Genomic DNA, 18,644 nt, shown 5'->3' with positions numbered 1-18,644 from the left:
GCCCAGGGGGCAGGGGCCTGTGGCCGGACCACCAGCAGCTGGCTAGAAATTGTTTTGGGGGGTGCCAATGGGGTCAGTGCTGGGGGTTGATGCTGTCTAACATCTTCAGGCCTAGCCACTGGCAGAGGATGAGCCCTCATTTTCAGCTGGCAGAAACTCGGTTTTCAGGTGGCAGAACCTTGAGGGTGCGTCTCAAGTACTGAAGCCCATACAGAGCTGCCGGCAGAAAAGGGATATTCCCAGCCAGAGGGAGTTCGGCAGGGGGCTACAGAGAGGGCAGGGGGCGGCCTGCGTGAGGGAGTGATGAGAGACCAAAGGACCAGAAGGCTCACAAGGGATTTAACTGGCATCTTCTGCCACCTGAAAGATATTGTGGAGAAGATGGAGACAGACTCTTCTCAGAGATGACCATTCCTCTTGCATTTTCATTGTGCATGATTGGCAGCAAAGCAAATTCTGGTTTAATATAAGGGAAAGCAATTCTGCTGGGGGAGCCCCCAGCATCCCCATCCTTGGAGACTCAATAATTGAGCTCATGCTAGAAGCTTTCAATAATTCAAGCTAGTCCTGCCTAAGCGGGAGGCTGGACTGTGTGCCCAGTGGAAAGCCCTTCCGTTTCCCTTCTCCGTTTTTCTGTGAGTTTGTAGTTCTGTCATCTCCTGTGGGGTCTTGCAGTTAGGAGGAGCTGCCAGCACATGAGAACCACGTTTCTGTGGGTGGTATTATCCCCAGCTTGCTGCTGTTGCTGCTGCCAAAAGAAGAAAAAGAGTTTGGGTGGTCACTGTTATTAGGATTGGCTCTTTTCAGCAGATTTAATCCTCATCTGTGCCCTTACCATTATTCTTCCCTTTTCTTTTCCCTTCCCAAAAGAAGCAGGGATCCAGCTCTCAGGAGCTCTCTAGGAGCTCTCATCTCTGCCCCTGCTCCTCCATAGGGCAGGGTCAGATTCTGCCCTAATCCTCTCACCTTGTCTTTGGAGAAGCATAATTTTTCTTATATACATGTGTAATAAATAAGGAATACAATAATAGTTTGTTTTAAACAGATAATCCCAGAAAAAAAAAAGAAACATCTAATCATTTTTGTCTTTCCCTTCCATTGATAATTCAAGTCCCTTGTCCTCTATGATAGCAGCACTCGGCTATGTTTCCTTTAAGAATCTGGATTTTTAAAACTTTTGTGTGTTTCACTCATAACATGTCATCCTTGTGGTTTCGATATCTTTGCTGCAGTTTCTTTTACCAGTACAAATCTTCAGTCTCCCCAAAAGTCAAATGAAGCTTGTTTATGTGAAGTAATAAAGACAACGGATATGATCTGAATTTTTATTTATGAAATAATACATACAACTTATTATGCTCTAAGGAGTCAGCTCTCCAATGTTATCTTCTTCCCCTGAAGCTCATCAGGATTTGAAACAGGTAAAGAAACTGCTTGTGTGAAGCTAATTAAATGGGCTGTAGTGTCAGCCTGTGGTTTGCTTGGTAACTCTTGCTTCAGATTTGACAGTCTGACTAATGAATGTTAGTTGGGTAACAATTTTTTTTTCCTCATCAAGACTTGATTGACGCCTTTGGATGCTAAAACTAAGCACATTTAAAATAAAATGCCTTATTTCCTCGGGTTTCCTGTGTTTTAAACTTTAAAATTTCAGCATAATTAGGAAAACTGGCACAGCTTCCACAGCAACAGCGTGAAACACCTGTACCTCCGTGGCCATGCGAAATCCTTTTAGGCCAGAGAGGCGTTAACCTCCCCGCAATGGGGATGCTCCTGGTCCTTTCTGCTGCTAATAACACAGACTTAATTATGGAGCAGGTGCTTGTCTGGTAACACTCAAAGTGCTTGTTTAATGTACATAAATCCAGCCCCAAATGTGCATCTTATAAACAGTGGAGAAGCGTATGTTTTATGGCATGGTACTGTGTAGCTGGCATGTAGTTTGACTCTTCTTCCTGCCTAGCTGACCTTCTTCACTCATTAAACATGAAAATGAATAATTGGTACTGAAATACCTCGGGTTGCTTGTTTTTACATTGCATCCCATTTGCTTTCTGCTGTCCTGGACCTCCAGCTTATGGCGCTGAAATGTCTTGGCAGCTGTGTGTTACTGCTGCAGGGCGAAAGTGGTCAGAGGCGAAGCCGCAGCCCTCGGTGTGGGGGCAGAAAGCAGCCAGCTCCCCACTGCGCCACCGGCTGGCAGCTCCCTTGGGTCCCTGCTTGTTCCTCTGAGGGTTTCCTCTTTCTGCTTGGCGCTCTGTGGTACAACCCGTGTCTTGCAGCGTCGTTGAGTAGCCCTTGGTTGTCACTGAGGTTCGATTGCGAGTAAATGAGAGGGGTGGTTCATCCTGCCCGCTGCTTCACAGAGGTCAAGGCTAGACTGGTCTTCATCCTTGGATCATCTAAGCTTCGTCTCTTTCATCCAGTTCCATTCCAATAACACTCTTAAACCCAAAAGCATTAAAATGTGAGTAAAGTACCTCATCTGGAAAAACATCTAGCTCGTTTGAGTGTAACAGGAGGTATGAAAGTAACAGGAGGTATGAAAGGTATCATTTTCATGGTAGTCTGTTAATCTCTCCCCATTGAAAATTATGTTCCTCATTTAGATGTATTCAGGTTTCAGCTTCCTATCTGGGCTCTGGCATGTGTTTTTGTGTCAGAATACGGCTTCCTGTACTATTCTGTATTTTATCCCTACGAAGGTACTTACCTGCTGCGACCAGCTCAGCTCTCTGCCCTCTTTACAGTCTGAGGGGCTCGAGCTCCTGCCCCTCCTGCTGTGGGGCGTTTACCAAGTGCACACAGCAGCTTGGTGGCTTCGCTCTGCATCCTCTTTGTGCTTTTTTTTTTTCCCCCCAAGTGCATATCACAAAAACCAGATGTAGTGTTGGCCTCAGTGGTGATTTAGGGTTAAAACTTTTTTCCTGGTTATTTCATTTTTCCTGTCCTTGTGTACCATAGGGTTCCCACTGGCCTCTGTTGCAGCCTTGCACTGAGGGTGAGATTAGATTTCCTTTGTTGCAAAAAAGGTTTATTATTTCCCACCCTTCTCTTTACCCTAGTTTTTGGTCACAGTCCCACACTGCTGTATTGCTTCCTGAGAGGTGCCGAACCACCAGCTTTTGGGGCAGTGTTACAAACGGAATCATTGCAATTAAATAATAATAAAAAAGAAGTTACTTTTTGAAGGATTATTTCGGTCAGCTTGTCATCGAGCAGTGGAGGAGGAGCCCAGCCCTGCCCAGTGGATGGCAGGCTGTTCTTGCAGCCTGTGCCTCCTGTTTGCCTGCCCCTAGTCTCACAGAGCAGAAGGGTTTGTGGGGTGGTACAGTGCAAGGGGGGCTCTGCTGGGACTCACCCCAGGATTGGAGGGGAGGCCTGCTGCTCCGGGGTCGGCACAGTGAAGTGCTTCACAGGAGTGAGCTGTTTGACAGCAATTCAAACACATCCCTGCAGTTTTCTGGTCCTCCCTCGTGTTCTTTTCTGTTCTTCCTAGCCACGTGTCATCTGCAGATTTCGTCAACAGGATTGGGTTTTTTGCTTCCAGGACACTGATGTAACATCTAACAGTACCGGATCTTGTATGAGTCCCAGAAGAAACCCTTTTGAATGTCATTAACCAAACATGAAAAATGTCACTGAGTAGCAATTGCCTTTGTAGTGGTGTTTTGTTGTTTGTTTTGACCCATCTCCTAAGCTTTTAAATTCATGCTATTATATACCCTTCTGTTGTGTTTTTTTTTTTTTTAAATCTGTCATGTGGTAGTGAACCCGGTGCTAGAAAAGCCCATTATAGCTGTAAAGTTACTTTCAGTAGAGGGAAAAAATAAAACGGCATCTCCACTTCACAAAATCACATTGATCATTGATGTGGAACCAGCCACGTTCCTGTGCTAGTTATCAGCTGGATCCTTATCAGCTTGTCAGAGCTGGGGTGTGTGGTTTTCTGGGTTTCAGCTAACCAACTGAAGTGATCCAGGTGATTTGATTTGTGCCTTGTAAATATTGGTAATAACAGAATTTTCTTTTAGTCGAAGTGAATATCTACTGTGTTCAAGGCTTTACTAAAAACGAACATCAGTGGGCCAGAGACATCATCTGCTTGTTCTGTCAATACTTCTGCACTGCCTGAAACTGTACAGCCTGGTTTCCAACACAGCAAAGCTATTTTCTGGACACTTCTGACTTCTGCATAATATTTTCGAGCTATATTAACGTATATGAAAAGCAGAGGAATCCTCTTGTTTCCAATATGCTCTAGAATAAATTCTTTATTGGCCTTCATTAGGCTGAACTTGGAACTTTTTATCTTCTGCTTTTAACTTTTTTTGTCAGTAACTTTGTTCCTGTTCAATAACCTGTATTATTTTCCATTTATGTCTTCTTTTCTTCATGATTAAATGTGCTTCTTGCTGTCCTCATATAGTAATTGGATCAAGAAAGATTGAATCAAACAATCTTTCTGATTAAGCATTCAGGAGTGGGATATTTCAGTATTTTTGAGCTTCATCATTTTCTTCTTAGAAATAATTCCAGGAAAATTGATACAGGCTTTCCTAGGTACTCTAGAAACTCCACTGCTGTTACAAGCACATTTGGGAGAAGTAGTGTGAGATAAGTTTCCAGACGTGATCGGTTCACTAAGCCTTTAGGTTCATTGACCTTGAATGTGTTGGGTATCAGTATGAATGTTTGCAACTAAAGAAGTGTAGGTGGCGAGCTACTTTGCTGTACTAGGCCACATTTCATAATTGAAATACAGAAATTAAATAAAGTAACAGCTTATCAGAAGTCCTATGGGAGGCAGCATGCAACTTGCTGCTCTTCCCACAGGTGAGATAGGACAGGTAAGATCAATACGGCCCCTTCAAATCTGTTAGATACAGGAGTTGTCACGAGATGAGAAAGTGAAGTCAGAATAGAGGTTTGAAGCTCCTGAAGTTGAGCCCTCCAGCTTTCTTACCTCACTTCTCTCTTCTGTAGGTTGCCATTAATGTAATACATTACAGCTTAGTTAAAGCCATATACAAAACCCAAACCTGTGTGTGCAGTCATAAGAGATGCAGAGTACACATTTATCCATTTTCTGCTAATATCTCCATGAGGTTCATCCAATTTGAAAGGAGTGCTAAAACTAGATAAAAAGGAAATTCATCTCTTTATAAAAGCCTAATTTCTTAAGTATTAGAAGATGAATAAAATGTTCATACAGGCAAATGTATTAGTTAAAATATTCTGTCTTCGTTATCTACAACTGTTGTCACTCTTTGAACCCTGTTCTCAGAAGAATTTGACACATTTAACTCCCAACCTTGTCTCTGGATGTATGTTCCAGTATCTCTTACCCCGTTGTTTGTGCTTTCATGCACCGTTCAGTATGCACATCTTTGTTTTTCTGCTTCCTCCTAGCTGTGTCAACGTGAACTTAGCATAAAAAAAAAAAAGACGTGGAGTGCTGGTTATGCTGGTCATGCTGTTGTAAAGCTGTAGGCTTGTCTTTTGTGCTAAGAGAAATCCCAGTGGTTTAATTTCAGAGTAGCATATTAGGTAAGTGAAGGCAGAGTTCAGCATATGCACAAAGCGTTGTGGTTCTGGCAGTCACTGCTGAGTCATGAGGTAATGCAAGTTGCAGCACCAGGGAGTTTGTTCAGCCTTTACCCCAGGTGCCACAAGAGCGTGTAGGCAACACCAAGCACACGCAGATGGTCCAGGTTCAGGCTGAGCTGTCAGAGCTGTTGAGGCAGCACGGAGTTTCGTTACCCACCAGCTGGGTGTCTGGGTCTTTTCCTGCCAAGAGGAAGGGGAGATAGAAGAGGCAGGCCTGTGACAGAGAGCTCGGAAAGAAAATGGGGCTGTGCTGCTGAGGTGGGGTTGGCACCAGAGGGTGAAAAAGGTGGGAGTTAGATGTTGCTGCTAATGTTATCTGGCCTTTTCCACAAAAAGTGGTGGTTTTCCCTTTGTATGAGCCTTTTCTTTTGTAGAGTCCTTTCCTGAGTGGCGGCAGCAGCCTGGGTTTCCAGCTGGCCTTGGCATCGTGGCCATGTGTGGCCTTCAGCCCCTCCTGCCTGACGCACGCCTCCTGCTGCTGCCAGTGCCGAGATGCTGCTGGGCTTCCACCTGCTGGATGGCGAGGTGGCAAGTCCTGGTTCATCAGCAGTGGGTTAACCTGGCAGTGTCTCAGGTAGTCGTAATGGGTAAGAGCAAGCCTTCTGTGTAGGGGGTTTATAGGTTGTGTTGGCCACTCAGTACGCCCGCCTTGTCTCTCTAGGGGCCGGTGAGCAGCGGTGCTGTGCGCTCCCTTCTCCGGCAGCACTCACACCCTGTCACCGGGCAGCTGATGCTGTCAGACTCTCCGAGCCTGGCCTTCCTCAAGTGACCTGCCAACTCTGTGACAAGAGGCTTTGCAGGTCCCACATAGGCTGAAAAATATGTAAAAATACGGCAAAAACCCTCATTAAAGACATGGAGGAAACCTCGGCAGATGAAGGATTGTAAAGCTATCAGAGCGGGGCAAGCATTACTTATCAGACTAAAATGCTACCTCAGTGAGCGTTCCTGATACCTGGGAAACTGGACAGTGTCTCACTTGTGTTTTCAAAATGCCTTCATTTATTGTGCTGTTTTAAACAATTAGGTTTTTATTTTAAGGCTTTTAGCAGTGTTTTTTTATGGGGTTGGGCAAGTAGAAGGAAGGCATGGCTTTTGAGAAGATGTGGTAAAAGTTGTGTTAATTACTGAAATGGAGGTAAGAGTATTTGATGTAACAGAAATGACTGCGGAGCCCTGAATGTAAGTGTATAATGATTCAGCTGTAATAAAGAAGAGGTACATATTTTCTGCTAGTGAAGTAATGCACTAGAAAATAATTGCTCTTAATAACCTGGGGGCTTGAATTATTCATAAAAGTAATGAAAGGTGTTTTTAGCATCAAGGACCTCACCACACATCAGAGAAATCTGACTGCAATTTTAAGGACACTTGCAAATTTAAGTGTGACACCAGTAAGATTTTCTTAATATTGTGATGCAGAGTGATTGATGTAAAACAACATTAACAAAAAGAATGCATGCTCAGAGAGCACCAGCAGGTTCCCCACTGATGAGCAGAGCTAACTTGGATGTATGGCTTATACTTGCGATCCTCCAGCTCAGGAAGAAGACTTTTTTTTCTTTTTTTTCTTTTTTTTAAACGATCAGCCCTGTGCTGTGCAGGCAGTGTGACAGGAGACAAGATGGGATGCGATAATTCAGCAGTGTCCTACGGACAGGTGGTTGCATCAGCCTCGTGGCAGGCTTCGGGTGCATTCAGCTGAAGGCTTGTTAGCTGCAAGCTGTTGGTTCTGTGGGCTAAATCTGTTCAATGGGACAGGCTTTACAGCCTTGATAGTATCAGTATTTTTTACCTGGTTACTGATCAGTTGCTAGTCTCGCATTGGCAGTTTCCCGTAAGTGTGCCAGTGGATAGATCTGTGTTAGCGTCAGGATCCTACAGACAGGGCTGGAAAGGGAACAGACACAGACACAGATTTCTAGGTTGGAAGAGACCTCAAGATCATCGAGTCCAACCTCCGACCTAACACTAAGTACTCCACTAAACCATATCGCTAAGCTCTACATCTAAACGTCTTTTAAAGACCTCCAGGGATGGTGACTCCACCACCTCCCTGGGCAGCCTGTTTAAATGCAAAATGGCTGCTTGCTGACAAAGTGGGTGTAGCTGTTTCCTTTCACGGTGTGCATCTCAGTACTAAAGCCCTTATCTGTATGAGAGGAAGCAGTTTTTGTCTGTGAGCAGCTAGACATCCGTTGCAAGTATATAAAATAATCAGTCATTTCTAAGCGCTGCTTTTAAGCCACGCAGGACGTTGGGTGTGGTTTTTTTGTTGTTGTTTTGTTTTTGCTAAAACATAGTGTTGAAGTGGATAATAAACCCTCCATAACTCAAAGTGCAAACAAATTTTTAAATGCTGAAAACCAATTTGGGAATCTGAAGGTGGATATTTTGAAGAGTCTCTGCCACAAGGCAGAACATGCCTTTCTTGAGCCTTTTTTTTTTTTTTTAAATGCAGATTCCCCTGCAGTCCATATATGTGCCTCCAAAACACAAGTACTGCAATGAGTGCAAAAGTACGCTCCAGAGTTCAGAGCCACAGCTTGGGGAATCTGAATTTCTTGTTCTCTTTCCCTGTGTTGCTGGTGGATTGCTGTATAAAGAAGCTTACCGAATATCTTTCGGGCTCAGCTAACTCTTAACTAAGTTCACTATACTGTTAACTGAGCCTAACTAAGCAGATCTGTAAACAGAAGGGCCGTGGCAGAATAATGTGTTATGCCAGGTTCAGCAGGTTTAGATGAATGGAAATATGCTAGAGACTAAAGGCTGACAAAAGGATCTGCTTTTGGAAATCATCCAGTGTTGCTGATCGTGGCTACTGCCATTTTGAATCACAGCAAATTGTGCGGGTACACTGTAAGTTTGCAACCTGCCTTTCCTCTTTTTATAAATTTCTATGGGTGTCTCAGCTGCAATTGAGATATTTTAATAATGGGGTGATGTGAAAGAGTTAAATAAAAATAAAATTTCAAAGCAAAGCTGATTTGCTTTGCCCCCAGCCAGCATTCAGCCTGGATTTGTGTTATCCTGAAGCCTCTCTTCAGGAGGTCTTACACCTACAAAACTGCCAAGGAGGTGGTGTACAGAAGGAATAACCCGCCCTTCCCTGCAATGAAGGCACACTTAGGTGTGCTGTTTTGGAGCAAGCTGCTTTGCTGATATGAAAAGAGCATCCCTGTAAGTTCTTTTTTACAGCTACAGGGTAGCGAGAGATGCTGCTCTGCAGCAGGCAGCCAGACGCTAAGCACGCTAAGCAGACGATCTCTCCAGCACAGTGGACCTTTCCAAGGAATTCCAGGCAACATCTCCTTCCTGTCTCTGTAGATGGTAAAATAGCATCTGACATTCAGGGCTCTTACCGTGCTGCAGGCAACGCGTGAGCGTGAGCAGAGTAACAGCAGTGCGGACCCACCTTTATCCACTGCGATAGAACCGCAGGTTTTGTGCTGCAAATTTCCCCAAAGCCAGGCTGCAATGAGGATAATGCTAGAATCAGATGATAAGAGGCTTCTTCACAAAAACTTTTTGCCCGTGTTGCCCTAAACCCAGGGGTTATACAACATTCAATGAGATTTGTGGTTGTGTTTTAGAATGGGGATGTCAGGGTCCTGGCAGTGATGCTGCAGCAAGGAGAAACAGTGATGACAATTGTTCCACTTGATTTCAAACCTGCAGTGAAACAGCCTGTTATCAGCAAGCCCTTCACTGCACGGTGACAAAAGGAGAGGCGGGAATCCTTCAAACTGTGTTCCAGTTTGTGCATTTTCTTTAGGAAGAAGCTGATTTTAATCCCTACATTTCTTCTCCGTATGAATGCTGCAGAATTTCTTTCTGCAGACTACCCAGTGTGAATGGAGTTTTGTGAGAAACTCTGATTTGGCCTTTTTCCTGTCAGACTTCATGCTTGTGGCTAATATTTCACTGGAGATAAAGTCATTCTGATTGTTTTGCATAATGTCTATATATGACATCCCACTCATCCCCTTTAAAATCTAATCCAAGAGACAAGTCTGTTGTACCAACATGTTTCTGTGGGTTTTGTTTTTTCTTTTTCGTTACCGTAGCCTCCCAAAAGAAAAATAAATTGCTTATCTACTTCTGCATCTTATTTCCAGTGACAGATCTTGCAAGGTGTTTCTTCATGCCTTTTGCCAACCATGCTTTGAAGAAAGGATGGTACAGCTATCCACAGCAATGACTGAATAGTAAAGCACTGAGTCAGTTTCTTCGTGTATTAAATTTGAGTCTTAATTTGGCTTAATGAAGTGTTGAACTGGACTATTCTTCCTTGAATCTGATTTGTCTTTTAAATATGAAGTATTAATTAGAAAAAAGTGATACAGCAACTTCAACTGTGAACAAAGCCAATGCATGAAATCTGGTTTCATTCCACTAATCCACTTTCTGAGGTTCTGTTTAAAGCTTGCCATCTTCGCAAGACACACCTCAGGGAACCAAGCATCATGTCAAAATTAGCTTGCTTTTAATATTGTTTTAAACCATCATGTGAAGAAAACTAAGTATGCACAAGCGTAACTGAGATCCCCTCGAAGGGCGCGTGTAGCCGTGGTTTTGTGAGAGCCACTTGGAGCCAGCGCTCACTTGCAGAGCGAGGGCTGGGTGCTGGTCCTGGGGTGCTGGCCCTGTCCCCTCCAAGCACCACGTGTGCTGGGGAATGCTGAGGCGTGTGATGGACGGGGAAAAAAGGGAAGCAGGGCTGTAGGGTATCTGTGGCTGCTGTCGGTGCGCGCCCTAATCTCCTGTGTTGGTCACCAGCACGCCGTGTAACCCCGTCTTTGGGGGAATGCAAGTCCCTGGCATCACTCCTAAATACCAAGTGCATATGTAGCCAGGGAAACAGCAAATTTTCGACTACTTCAGAAACAGGAAAGGAAGGCATCACACAGTTTGGGCACTGGCTGTGTGTCCCCAGTGTGTTTCTCAGAACCAGAAGGTGTGCAGAGAGAGCTGAATGCTGACTGCACTGGTCTCTTGATGGGACTATGTATTTTTGGAGTCTTTATGCAGTGCTAGATAGCAAGAGAAGGGGGAATGGGGGAAAGATGCTCTGCTTTGTGTGGCACTCTGGTGGTATTGGAAATTAGAAATCAGGTAATGGGATTTTTCTATCTGGTTCAGCCTCTGGCTGTCCTCAGCACGTTCAGGAAATCACTTTACATCTCTGCTTCCATTTCCTTGGCTGCCAAATGAGCATAATGATAACTACCTCCTCTGAGTGCTCGTGCTTCATTAGAGCAATAAAACGTTTCAGAGGAAGGGAGTCATAGATGTGTGATTTATTAATCCAGCAAGGTCAGAGTGAACTGCCTGTAAACAGTAAAAGAAATTGCAGAATGAGGGAGAGGTCTCCTGGAGCTGAGTGAATGCTGATGCTCGGCATGCTGCCAGTGAGCAGGATTGCCAGAGAAGGTGAAGCAGATCTTTCGAGTCTTGCCTGAACAGGGAGCCAGCTGAAAAACAAGTATTTTTTCTCACCTGCCGCATATCAGCTCACTGCAGTGACTCCTTGGATGCTCCATGCACCTGTCTGTTATTTTATCCAGAAAGAGGTTTTGTTTGTTCAGTTCTTCTGCATGGATGTTTTATTAAGATGCTCTGCATGGCTTTTTCTGTATGTGTGACTAGTTGTGATGTGACCTTATGCATGAAGACAATAAAATAAAGTGAGTCAAGAAGATACTGAGATAAACAGATGAGCAATGTTTATGAACCATGAGAGTCTCCTAAATTTGATAACCATCAGTTCTAGCCAATATGTCTCGTGGTGCTAAAGAAAGAAGAAATCAGTATTACAGAAGCTTTTACAGAAAATTTATGAGCACGCTTTGTTCAGGAGCAATCCACGAAGACTGAAGCACAGCTAGCGCTAGGTGCTTATGGAAGGGCTTAAAGAGAAGTCCCTTGCTGAATTCACAAACTGTTTAAGGGCATTAAATTAGGAAATATGGAAACGGGCTTTAATTTTGTTGTTGTTTTAGTTTAGCAGTGTATTTGCAGGAGTGCTGTAATAAAGTGCTGTAATAAATTATGAAACTCCTTTGAATACTGTGGCTGAACAGACAATAACAGTGTAGCCTGGTCTCTGCCAGAGTTATTAAGCATACCTGCTCGGGTTAGTATTTTCTGGGATAAGTGGATTAGTATGAACTGTTTCTCTAATAGGACTTTCCTCCCCCAACAAAATCCTTAAGATAGAATTTCACTGTATTTAGGTACTGCTTTCCAATTAAGACAAGGTTATAGCGTACATTGGCATTGCCATGCCAAAGCCAGGATATTCTTTTGATGAGCACGGAAGCCATTTTCTAACTACAACACTGCATATTCCCATGTACCCCGATGCTTTGATCCCGGTTTCAGGCATATTTACTGTTAACACTGGTAAAGAAACATTGGCACGCTGCTTGCTGGAGAACAGACCAGGCGCATGGACCCTGCGCTTCGTCCCAGCACACAGCTGCTACGTCCATGGGTAGCTCTTGTAGGAGCTGTGAACTTACCCCTGCTGTGGCCACAGAGGGCCCAGGCATGGTCATACTCACGGCTGTGAATCAAAACTGAAGAATGCAAAGGAGAAGAGATGAGTGGTTGGTGGGAAGAGTTATGGGGTGTTAAGACATGCCCTCAGAGAGTTTGATTCCTGCTGAAGGATTCATGTGGCTGCATGTGTGGGATGCTTCTCTCCCTCTCTCTCTGTAGTGAGAGTTATTTCTTATTTGTACTTTAAAAGCTTAGTTAAAAGCACCAGAATCAGGAAAATATTTAGTTGAAGAGATCATCTCCTAAGTCTCACCTGTGTTGCACCTTTTTGCCATACTGCCCCACAATGTTTCCCTCATGCTTATCTTAATTTTGTGCTGGTAGCACACAGGAACATAAAATGACAAAATAACACAAGAGAGCTGGGTCTGGAGGATCCTCATAATGCTCCAGCCTGGGAGCCTTGATCTGTTTCTCTGGGTAAGATTAAAGTAAGCATTTTTGAAGGAGGGAATAGATGAGGCTTTGGATGTGCGATGGGTTTACAAAATTCAAAATTCTGTGCTGAACTGATTTCTTATTCTTGATTACTAAATAGCCTCAATGGTTTCAAGTTGCAGCTAAGACAAAAAGGGCTGGTTGTGCACCTTGTGTGTTGCCCAGTTGAAAAGTAAAAAAGCGCCTCTGATTAAATAATTTTTATTTCATTGTGGTTTGCAATACTGAGTGATAAAAATGAAATTCTCGTCTGTACGTCCAAAACGCTGAAAGTTTTTGTTTCCCCTTTGCTTTGTTTTCGGGGGGGGTGGGGGGGGGGTTAAGATTTTGTCTGTAATTGTGGGCATCAGCATGGCTTTGTTAGCGCTGTCTGCTTCTCCAGGGTAGCTCCTTGCACACTCTGCTGTGCAGGTCACGGGTTTCACATTTTCTCCTGTACCTCCCAGAGGCCTCTCTGCAGTGATGCTGAGAACTTGCTGGTCCCGTCCTGTATCGCAGAGGAAGGAGGTATTGGACTGAAAACCAACAGCAAAACTACATGTAAAAATGTATCTCTGCTCATTGGCAGTAATTTTGTGTCCTCAGGCAAGGTGACAGTGGCATGCCCTTGCACCAGCAGTTAGCTAGAGAAGATCAATACATACAAGAGGAAGAGACAGATACATAACAGAACAGGAATACATAACAGATCAGAAGGAGCATGTATTTACAAGTCCTGATGGTATGTTGTGTTAGTGATCTCTCTGGATACCAGCATATGATAACGGGCAGCTTCTTCTTGTACAGCAGAGATACAGTAATGCTGTTACAGGTCTCCAGAGGGAGGCAGGATGGCTCATAACGCATGGCGTTACCAATTAGGTGAAAGTAAAGCAAAGGATCTCCATGCGTTTAAAAACATACTTGGGCTCTGTGTGTACCTTGTTTCAAGTTCAAAGCTGTGCTTTCCCAGAAATCAAACTCTCTGGGACTTGACCTTTCTGCAGGGTTGTTTACCAAATGGCTTGTGATTTCTATGTTGTTGCTTTGCTATTTCCCTGCTGTGGCTGGAAGCGAGCACTGCAGCGTCTCCACCTTAGCCTAGGATTCTGGTGCCAGACTGCATGAGGGCATTGGTTACAAGCTAGTAATTTAGACATTAATACTCTTTCAGCAATAAAAAACATTACTTTGATCTCCCCCAGGGAACTGTCCAGTCCTTTTGCATGCACGCTCCTTTCTTCTAATCTCACTGGTAGCAGTTTTTTTTGCTAAGGCACTGTGTTTTAGTGAATCATACATATCAAAGCATATTTTCCTCTTCCCTGTTCTCTCAATCCTGTTGTTTGTGGTTCTTTCCTTCTTGTTTCTCTCATTAAAACGTCTCTACTTCACTCTCATTTTCTGCTAAGTATTTGAAAAATTAACAACAGTAGGCGCAGAAAGATTTCTGCCAGTGTGAACTGTATTGGTAAGTGTTTGACATGGCTTGCTGAGTAGGGAAGGGGGGGCAATGGGGAGCTACTTTATTCAGCAGCAGCTTTCCAGCACTTGCTTTGCTTCCTGTTTGCAGGCAGAGCTTTCGGGCAGCCTTTCCAGCATTTCTCTAATCTCTAAATGCATGTCTTCCAAATGTGTTCCACAGGTGCCAACAAAAAAGCTGAAGAAATATGAGAAAGAGTACCAAACTATGCGAGAGAGTCAACTGCAACAGGAAGATCCCATGGACAGATACAAGGTACGGGAGATGCTGTACGGGAACCTGGTTCGTTGGCTAAATTATGTGGGAAGTGATCTAGTTGTAGCAGTTAAGTAGAGGTACATGTACCATGCTCACCTCTCTAGGATATGCTGATGCAGATTTTAGGGAATTAAAATGGCAGGTGAAACTCATCCCCTTTCTTGAAAGAGCACTTTGAACACTTGGACTTAGTGTTTTACAAGAGTATTTGAATCACAATTTGTTACTCTCAAGACATCTTCAAATAGCCACATATAATATTTTTCTTCTTTCAGTTTATATGTTTGTAGGTAACTCTCCTGCTGTTGCGCTTTTACGGGAGATCTTCATGAGACGCAGAAACAAAGGGTGATTCTCAGCTACAGACACAAAAAGGAGAAAATACACATTGTTCTAGCACAAGCTGTGTGCAGTAACATCCACAGAGACTTGGAAGATGAACTCTTCCTTGACTGATATGATCCTTGTTTTTCATCTGTTTGTAGGAAACGTTAGTAATTTTTTGTTAATATAATGCCTAGTACAGTGGGATCCTGAGCTCGCCTGGAGTCCTAATGTACTACTGCAATAGAATTCATAGTAATAAATATCCTGCTTTAGATCAGCAGAGGAATAGAGCTTCAGTTATTAATATGATAGCTTGATAGTTCACAAAAAAAAGAATAGTTCTGAAATTTTGGATCAGTATTGATTATCTTTCTGGTGTATTTATTTTATTGTTACTGCTACGTTCTGTTGCCATAGATTTTTGTGTGATGGAGGTTCTGCCTCTGTTTATACTTTACATAGAGTTCAGGATTCATTTATTACTTGCTTATTTTAAAAAGAGGTTAGATTTCCTTAGGTGAAGCTGCCAGAGTTGAAGCACTTTACTGCGTATTGCCCAGTTTTGCTGGGAATTGATGTTGCTTACACACACCTGTATTGTTATCCTGCTGTTCTTCATTGTGCCTTATTATGTGAAATGACATTGCTGTTGGTATAGAGTATGCCTGGAATGTGGAGTAGTAAATAATAGGGCGTGCAAAGGTTTACACAGTATGTGAACGTAAGGAAAGTACACCATGTTCAGAAAACCACAGTGTGAAAACCTGTGGCAAAAGACTATGCCATGCTTCATAAATAGGATGAGATAGAGTTACAGTTACAGAGAAAGTAAAACTGACTTTTTTTAATTTTTATTTTTTTAAAGTATTTACCTGTGAATAACGATGTTTTAAATATAGTTCTTTTTATGTTAAGGAGTGTACATTTTATGGTTCATGAGGACCGGGACTGCTGTAGCAGCCAAGAGTTGTTAACCAGAAAATTTATATTAAAAAAATAAAATAAAAATTCAGTGGTTCACTCATGCTACTGTGGAATTAAAATAATGCTTAAAACCCAAAGAAGGCTTCTTTAAAGCTCTGTAGGAGCACATTAACAAGTTAATCTTGGGCAACCGACGCTGAAGAATATTATCCCCAAACTGCAAACGAGGATATAAAAAGTGGCTCTTTGGCCACTGCCCGTGTGAGTCACTGTCACAGTCAAGATCACAGCCCAAGTTTGGGCTTGTACTTTTGTAACTCACTGGATTGGTTCTGCTCTTCCTACTGATGCTGTGATTAGAGAGAGGCTCCGTAACTGGTTAGCTGCACATTGAATGCAAAGTTTGGACTCATTTTTCAGCTGATGGATGTCATGGAGAAATGCTTGTAAGTGTTCCCTGCTCCTTGTCTTGCTTGTGTGATTTTATTTATGTGTCAGGCTGAGATTGGTGGGAATGGACATTTCCATAGTGTTTCCTTGTGGGCAGAAAGTAAAGTCAGCTTCACTTGTCCCTTAAAAGATCACGCAGCAGCCCATATGCTTACAAATGCATTTTGTTTTGGCAGCGTCAGTGCTAGACTCTGTCCAGCTGGGCTTGATTTGGGAAATGACTGAGTCTCCACTGCTCTGAAGAGCTGGTATTGCCTCTGAGCATTGCTCTGAGCATTGCCTCTAGCATTGCTGCTAGCTCCCTCTGGCCTTGTGTGCTCTCTGCCTGGGCTGTGCCCCCAAGGCCCATGTTGTTATACTTTTTACAGCTTCTCTTCCAGAACAAAATGTTATTTTCATTTACTACCCAGGAAGGAGATGTTTCTTAGATGCATGGAGATCCATGCCGAATATTCCTCTTCCAGGTCGAGGAGGAAACGTGCTTGCAGTTTGTTGACAGTTTTTAGTTGTACCTGTTACAGATTTGTTGTTTGCAGCGTGTCACAGTTCTTGTTGCCAAAAGAGATTTGTTGGGACTATAGAGATGTACCTCAGCAATGGGGGTGCGTTGGCACTTCTGAATTGCAGTGAGGAAGGATGTCTCTCCGTGAACTGACCTTTTGGGCACAGGAATGCTGGGGCTGAGGAGCCCCAGGAAAGATGCCCTGTGCCTGAGGGCAGCAGGGGTGTATCCAGCCAGCTGGCAGGTGCTGCTCCAAAGCCACCAACCCGAGTGCTCCGTAAGCTCCAGAAAAGGGCTGGTTTTGCGATGCCAGGCCTGCTGTTCACCAGTCATGTTTTCTTGACAGGTCAAGGTCATGTGCTACAATAAGATGTGTTACATGCCACAGGAGTTCCTGCGCGGCTCCTGTTTCACGTGTTGATTGCAGTAGACTTGATTTACCAAAAGAACAGTATTAAAGAGAGCAATGAGATTTGGTGTTTATTTTCTCCTGTATTTACAAGTATTATGCAGGAAAAGTGTTTTGGTTTTTTTTTTTTGGATGTTTTCACAGTCAACTAATTTTATCTTTCATTACTCATAACAAGTTATCACTCATATTTTTGTCAGATTTTAAACGGGTGTAAAAGTAAACAAGTTCTAAATTCCTGTTTGCCACCACTTTTCATGATTTTTAGTTAAAATAAATTAAAAATTGCCTATAGAAGTCAATAAAAAAGTGACCTGTATATGCAGAAAAAATAGCAATATGATTCAGATTGATATTTTTCTATTTTTTTTTTCCGTGTTTAAGAACAGAACATCTCATGTAACAGGGTTGTGGTTGATTTGATAAGAAATTGCTGAAGTTGGATTTAGGAATCTTTGATTTTAAATAAAAAGGATATGTCCATGCAAAGTTGGCTGGAGTTTTCCATTCAGACCCTGCCTGTGCCCAGGGTTCTGTTCTGAGGGTAGAAATGCATTTTCATCTGTGGACTTTGTTGCACGACAGAGATGTTGTCTGTCCGAATAAAGGTAATTTGGAGATAACAGCCTTTTGTTTGTGTCTTCAAACTGGAAGCAAAAACTAATACACTCGTCATTTTTATTCAGAGTCCTGGTAACTGAATGGTAACTGCCATGAGGAAAAACGTAAGGTAACTCCTGATGTAGATTTTTTGTTTGTTTGTGGTTTTAAGAAAAAGGAGAAAAAAAAAAAAGTGCTATGGCACTTCCAGGAATATTTTTTGAGTCAACAAGCAAAAAACACAAACCATCTCCAGGTGCCTCTGTTTTGCTTCCCATAAAAAGTTTTCCTGGGCAGTTTGCTGTAAAAGCCTTTTGGCTTTCTAGGTGGCATTTTACAGGATTTTCCTTCAGAGCTGTCTTCACAATCCAGAGCTCTTTCCAATGGGCTTACGAAGACTTCAGTTTGCTTGCATCCAGGAAAGTGAATTTTAATCCGTGCTTTCATTCTGGCACTGAGGACCTGTTCTTGCCCAAAGATCTGTGGTTTGGGTGTTTGCTCATCAGCAAATGTGACACTGAATTGCTTAACAAGGTTTGTGGCTCGTTACACCCAGCTTGAGTAGCAGCATAGAGAGAATACCTCATCATCACTAATCATGTCTGGTATCGCTCCTTCATGCTGGCTGAATGGGAGCAAAGGGTGGAGTCTAAGCCTTTCAGTCTTCCTGGGCTGAGGCTTGCCTGCTGCTCTCAAGTTTGCCTTCTTTCCGTCAAGTATGTAATGGAAGTTGGAGAATATCCTCTTTAAAAATAGGAACCAAAAACCCACTGAAGATTTGGCTATTTTATTTTATTTTGGCTGGCTTTGTTGGTATTAAAAATTATTTTATATCCTGTTTTCACTGTCTTTACACCAATGGTTGAAAGCAGTATTTGGTCTGTGACTTTACTGGAGGTAAGTTTTTTTGTGTTTGTCCGTACCAGCGGTGTTTGTCCCTTTTGGAAATGCAGTATCCTCCTTTTAAAAGAGTTCACCAGATGCCTTTTGTAACAGGAAAGAGGAATTTGAGAAAGAGGGAATCTTGTGTTTTAATGATCGTAGAAACTGGGTGATACCGAAGAGAAGGAAATCGTTGGTATAGTCAGTAAATTGTT

General features: G+C 43.0%; 1 protein-coding gene across 18 annotated transcripts in view; it reads left to right on the top strand.

Moving 5' to 3' along the window:
• Window positions 1–18,644, top strand: part of RABGAP1L (RAB GTPase activating protein 1 like) — a 248,469-nt gene that overhangs the window by 219,357 nt on the left and 10,468 nt on the right. For 10 of the 18 annotated variants that reach the window (XM_035537617.2, XM_035537610.2, XM_035537612.2 and 7 more), the window contains one exon: window positions 14,240–14,332. In XM_035537617.2, coding sequence (XP_035393510.1) covers window positions 14,240–14,332 — 93 coding nt within the window. Of the gene's footprint in view, window positions 1–14,239; window positions 14,333–14,610; window positions 17,564–18,121; window positions 18,445–18,644 lie in introns of those variants that run through there. The other 8 variants (XM_035537620.2, XM_035537622.2, XM_035537626.2 and 5 more) reach the window with 2 other exon arrangements.

This window comes from Cygnus atratus, chromosome 8, assembly GCF_013377495.2.
Source record: "Cygnus atratus isolate AKBS03 ecotype Queensland, Australia chromosome 8, CAtr_DNAZoo_HiC_assembly, whole genome shotgun sequence".
In the NCBI taxonomy this organism is placed as follows: domain Eukaryota; kingdom Metazoa; phylum Chordata; class Aves; order Anseriformes; family Anatidae; genus Cygnus; species Cygnus atratus.
The sequence above is the reverse complement of the archived record's forward strand: the minus strand, read 5'-3'. Positions and strand labels throughout refer to the sequence as shown.